General features: G+C 59.0%; 1 protein-coding gene across 1 annotated transcript in view; it reads right to left on the bottom strand.

Moving 5' to 3' along the window:
• UNCX (UNC homeobox) overlaps positions 1–3,108 on the bottom strand; it is a 4,366-nt gene extending 1,258 nt beyond the window's left edge. Inside the window, 3 exon segments of the mRNA XM_074158703.1 lie at positions 1,554–1,729; positions 2,860–3,012; positions 3,015–3,108. Coding sequence (XP_074014804.1) covers positions 1,554–1,729; positions 2,860–3,012; positions 3,015–3,108 — 423 coding nt within the window.
• Between the last annotated feature and the right edge of the window lie 1,892 nt (positions 3,109–5,000).

Below are 5,000 nucleotides of genomic sequence, written 5' to 3'. Positions count from 1 at the left end.
CTTCTTTAACAGGGTAGGGGGGGAAAGAAAAAGAGAGAAAAAATCAAAAAGCAAGGGGGGGATGCACACTCACGCACACACACGCTGTACCCTGCCCGCACCGGCGCTGCGGGGAGGGGAAGGGATAACGCACCCCTCATCCCCCCCACCCCCCCCCCCCCCGGCTCATCCCCGCGGCCGAGGGGTGCGGAGGCAGCAGGCAGAGCTCCGCGATTGCGGGGCCGGGCCCGGGCCCGATCCCTCCGCAGCAGCACGCAAAATGCAATAAACCACAGCACGACGAGCGGGCGGGAAGCGGGGGCGGCCGAGGGGGGGGGTCGCCTCGGGCGGGCGGAGCGGGGCCTGGGCCTCCTGCCCGTCCCGGGCGCCGGAGCAGAGGGACGGGAATCAGCCCGAGATGGGGTTTGTTATAGATTACGGGAGGAAAAATTAAATTAAATCAAATCCTCTCCGCTCCGGCCGTTCCCCGGCACCCGCGGCCGCGCAGCCGGCGGGGCACACGCGTCCCCTCCGCGCCCGCGGAGCTCCGGCCCAGCGGGGCTTATCGGCAGCGCCGGTTCCCGGCCGCATCCCGCGGCTGCGTTTGGAGCCGCAAGCGCGACCCCAGCTCGGCGGCACCGCGGGGATCTCGGTGACCCGCTCCCGGCTCTTTCCTTCACCCCCCACCACCCTCGTCCGGGCCCCGTCCGCCCCCGGGAGACCCCCGGCGGCTCCCGACCCCCGCGCACGGCGGAGAGGATGCTCCCGCAGCCGGAGCGGGGAGGGAAAGGCGGCTGGGAAAGACACCCCGAGAGAAAGCTGGTGGAGGAACCGCGGCAAACGGCGTCGCCTCATCCCGGGGTGGGTTTGAGGCCGGACTCCTCGCACACGCAGCCCACGGAGGCCGCGCCGGCCCCGCACCGCGACACCCCGCACGGCCGGAGCGGCGGCACCGGCCCGGCCTCGCCGCCACCGCGGTACGAAACGGCGTCTGCAGAGCCAACAGCCAACCCGCATCGCACCCGCATCCCCCGACTCAACCCCTATTGGATTTTTTTTCAGGATCCATCGAAGCGAATCGGTGGATCCCCTCCCCATCCCGCACGACCGAGGGCCTGAGCAGTTCCTTAAAATTAAGTTTGGCAAGTCCCGCACACTCTGGAAGCGCCTCCGAGCTTTATCGACATTTTCCGGCGCACCCTGGCCCGTGATTAAGCCTCATATTTGCATGCTAATTTTTCGCCCTTGGCTCATTTAAGAAAAAACGTTTACAGTGGAAAAAATTTTATAAAAAAAAATGTTTAGGAAACCTAGCTGTGATGCCACTATTCGGGGCTCGTTTGTAAGATTGAGAAAAAAAAATAAGAAAGAGAATAGTAATAAGCAAATAAAGCAGGAAGGACCAGAGCAAGGCAGGGAAACAAAAGGAGAGGGCCGGGAGGAGCGGGGCTGCGGGCCCGTCCCGGAGCTGCGGGTCCCGGCTGCCGGGGCCTCCCCGGGGACCGCTCGGCGCAGGGAGAGGGCACGGGGGGGGGACACCGGAGGGAAAGGGAGGGGACACACACGTTTTTTACCTGCACTCTGGACTCCACCAAGTCCAGCCTGAGAGCCAGAGCCTCTCGCATAAACACGTCCGGGTAATGACTCTCATTAAACGCCTTTTCCAGCTCCTCGAGCTGCCAGCCAGTAAAATTGGTGCGGGTTCGTCTTCTCTTACAGCCAGGACTTTCTTTGTCCGGGTCACCCGAGTCTGAAAAGGCAGAAATACCCTCAGGCCCCTGGAAGACAGGCCTTCTCCCCCCCTCCCTGCCATTCACAGGAGCCTTTGAACTTTAGTGCTCGGCAGCGTTGGTAAAAGAGCGGGATTATACACACACCTGCGCTAAAAATGGGGAGGAACCCGATCTGCCCTCGCCTCCTCCGAAAATGTACTTTACAGAACATTTATTCCTGAAGGAAGCTCTCCACAGGCACTCAGCTGGCAGAGAGAGAGAGAGAAGTTCCAATATTTGCTCCAACCACCAAAGGTTTCATTAAAAAAAAAATAAAAATAAAAATTAAACCACCACCCCCACCCCCTTTCTTCCTCTTTCCCAGCCCCCCCCGAGCACCGGCGTGGGCCGCAGCTCCCGCAGACCCCCCCGGGCACGGGCGGGCGTGGGGCTGGGGGCTCGCAGCCTCTCCCGGTACGTAGACCCCCAGGCCGGGGGTTTGCAGCCCGAGCTGCACCCTCTCTTAACTGTTTTCCGCCAGATGTGGAAATTAATAATAATAATAATTAATAATATTTTTTATTTAGTTGAGGTGCAGAAGGGGGCTGCTCCAGGATTAACAAAAAGGCTGTGGGGGCGACGGAGTGTTTTAATAGCTGAACAATAGCTGTGCCACAGGCCGGCAGGGAAGGAAGGAAGGAAGGAAGGACAGCGCTTCCCTTCCGTTAAATCATTTCTTAAAAATTAAAATCTAATTACCGCTCTTCATTCCCCAAACTCCAACGATTCCCATTATTTTTTAATTTTTTTTTTTCCTTACTGGGTCGATCCGGGCCCCCACCCCGGAGATGAACTTTGGGGGAAGGCACCGGGCCGGGCCCGCTATTGTTCAGGGCACACGCGCGGCCCCGCACCGGCGGAACGGGGGATGCTCCCGGCGTTCGGCCCAGGCCCCCCCCCCCCGCCCCATCCTGTCCGCCCCTTCGGGGGGGGTGGGGGGGCAGCACAGCCGCATCCCCCCTCTCCAGACACCCCAATATCTCAGATAGGGATGCGGCGGGGGATGGTGGGGTGGTGTTTTTTCCCGCTCCAGGCGGGGAGCGGCGGTCGGGGTGAGGGGCGGGGGGGGGGGGACGACACACACCCAGGGACACGGGGCCGCTCCTACCTGCGAGCTTGAAGGGCTGGCTGTCCCCGCTCACCCCGCAGCCCGAGGGGATGAGCGGCGCCGGGTTGACCACGGAGGCGGCGCAGGAGCCGCTCAGTAATCCATCGATGGAGAAGGGGACGGAGGCCGCCGCCGACTGCAGCTGGTGCCCGCCAGCTCGTAGACGTGGTGGTGCCCGAGCGGGTAAGGGAAACCCACCATCCCCCCGAACTGGGGATGGGGATGCTCCAGGATGCGGCTGTCCATCATGGGGGCGGCTCTAGCGCGGGGGGTGCCGGCGGGGCTGGGGGCGCGGGCAGCGGGGCGGCTGGGGCCGGGGGTGCTGCTGCCCGAGGAGGAGGAGGAGGCGCGGCGAGGGGCTCATGCTGCAGGGCGCCGGGCGCTTTAACTTTATCAACATCAGGCTCCCAATAATTAGCTCAGGCTGGGGAATTTGGGACCAATAAGAAACGTTAATCGGTCCTGACGTCAGAGACGTGCCAGTGTGGGGAGCAAACGTTTTCCATATCGATTGCTAATTATACCTGACATCCAGCCTCAATAAACAATATCAGAGCTGTCACAACAAGACAAGGGGGGCTTTGATAGGAACTCCGGCCCGAGGAGGGCGGCGGGGGCCGGGCGGGAGGGGTGGGGGCGCTTGGGGGGGGGGGCCGGGGGGGAACTCGGGGATCTGCCTGATACCCGGTGAAATACCGAAGAGCCGGAGTTACAGACACACACACACACACAGAGGCTCCCCCCCCAACACCCCTCCAACCCACCCTCTCCCCCCCCCCCCCCCCCTTGTCCCCTCCCCTCTCCAAATCACTAATAGATTTCCCTTTAAAACATTCACCAGCGTGTTGTGGGGATTTTTCACCAGAAATGCTCTACTCTCTGAACCTTTAAAGTGATGTTGCTCCAATTACAGAGAGACATTGAGCGGCAAATAGACTGATCCAATAATAGGAGATTCATCATCCGCTCTTTCCAGAGCTGTCACATTGAATTTAAAACTACAAGCCTTTTCATCTCCTCTCCGGCTCTATAACAGGGGAGAGGGGAGGGGGGGCAGAGGGAAAAAAATGGGGTGGGGGGAAAGGAAGGGGAAAAAAAAAAAAAAAAAGGAAGAGCCGTTTGCAGCGTTTAGGAGGAGAATTGAGCATATCAATCGAAATCATAATTAATGCAATCTCCTATCGATTCGGCCACGAACACACACCCCCCCCCCCCCAGCAGCAACCACAACCCTGGAATTGTGAGCGCAGCCACAAACAGGAGCAGCCTCTCTTCGCTAAATAGAAGGCCAAAAAATCTAATAAAAAAAAATCCAAATAAAGTTCCCACCCCTCCCTTCTTACCACCCGCCACCCCCCCGCAGGAAAAGCAGCCCATCGCACACCCCACGCTTCGCCCCGCCAGTCATTAACAGCTTCCAAACAGCCGCCAAATTTGTCCTAATTAAATTACGTCCCCCTAGAAGTTTTCACCCAAATAAAAGATCGACGGGTTCCCCCGGTTAATAACTACAGGGAGGGTTCCCCGGCAAAGCACCGGGCTGGGGACCCCCCAGTTTTGTACCCTCTCCCGCAGAGCCTGGTCGGAGAAACCCCTTCCAAGCTCCTAGGAGGGAGGAAGGGGGGGGGAATCTCGCCGCCCCCTCCCGCCCCCAGCCCGCCGGGACCGGGGGGGACCGGGCCGGAGCCCCCCGGGAAGGTGGGGAGGGAAGGAGAGCAGCAGCGTTTGCGTTTAACAAAGAGGAGAGGGAGAGAAAGAGCCGGGCTGGAAAAATCAAACAGGGGAAACTCTTTAAATCTTCCTGGGAGGTTCGTGCGGAATTAAAATCCTCCGAGTCGGGGGGTGGGCAGGGTGGGGAGAGAAAGGGACAGAAATAAAAATAAATAGGAAGGGGAAAGGAGAGAGAGAGAGAGAGAGAGAGAAGGGAAGGGGAAAGAGGGAGACACTTTATCTCTGGAAAACATACAAATAGATTTTCCAGTTATAAAATATCCAGTCAAGATGATACATTTCCCAGTGCTGGCTTGTGTGGGTATGAGAGAGAGGGGGAAGCTAAAATTGAAATAAAAAGGAAGTCGAGTCTCTAATCTATGTTGTCTGTCCGGAGCTGTATTTATTCACCTAATTGAATGCCATACAAT

This window comes from Numenius arquata, chromosome 14 (genome assembly GCF_964106895.1).
Source record: "Numenius arquata chromosome 14, bNumArq3.hap1.1, whole genome shotgun sequence".
Classification (NCBI taxonomy): domain Eukaryota; kingdom Metazoa; phylum Chordata; class Aves; order Charadriiformes; family Scolopacidae; genus Numenius; species Numenius arquata.
The sequence above is the reverse complement of the archived record's forward strand: the minus strand, read 5'-3'. Positions and strand labels throughout refer to the sequence as shown.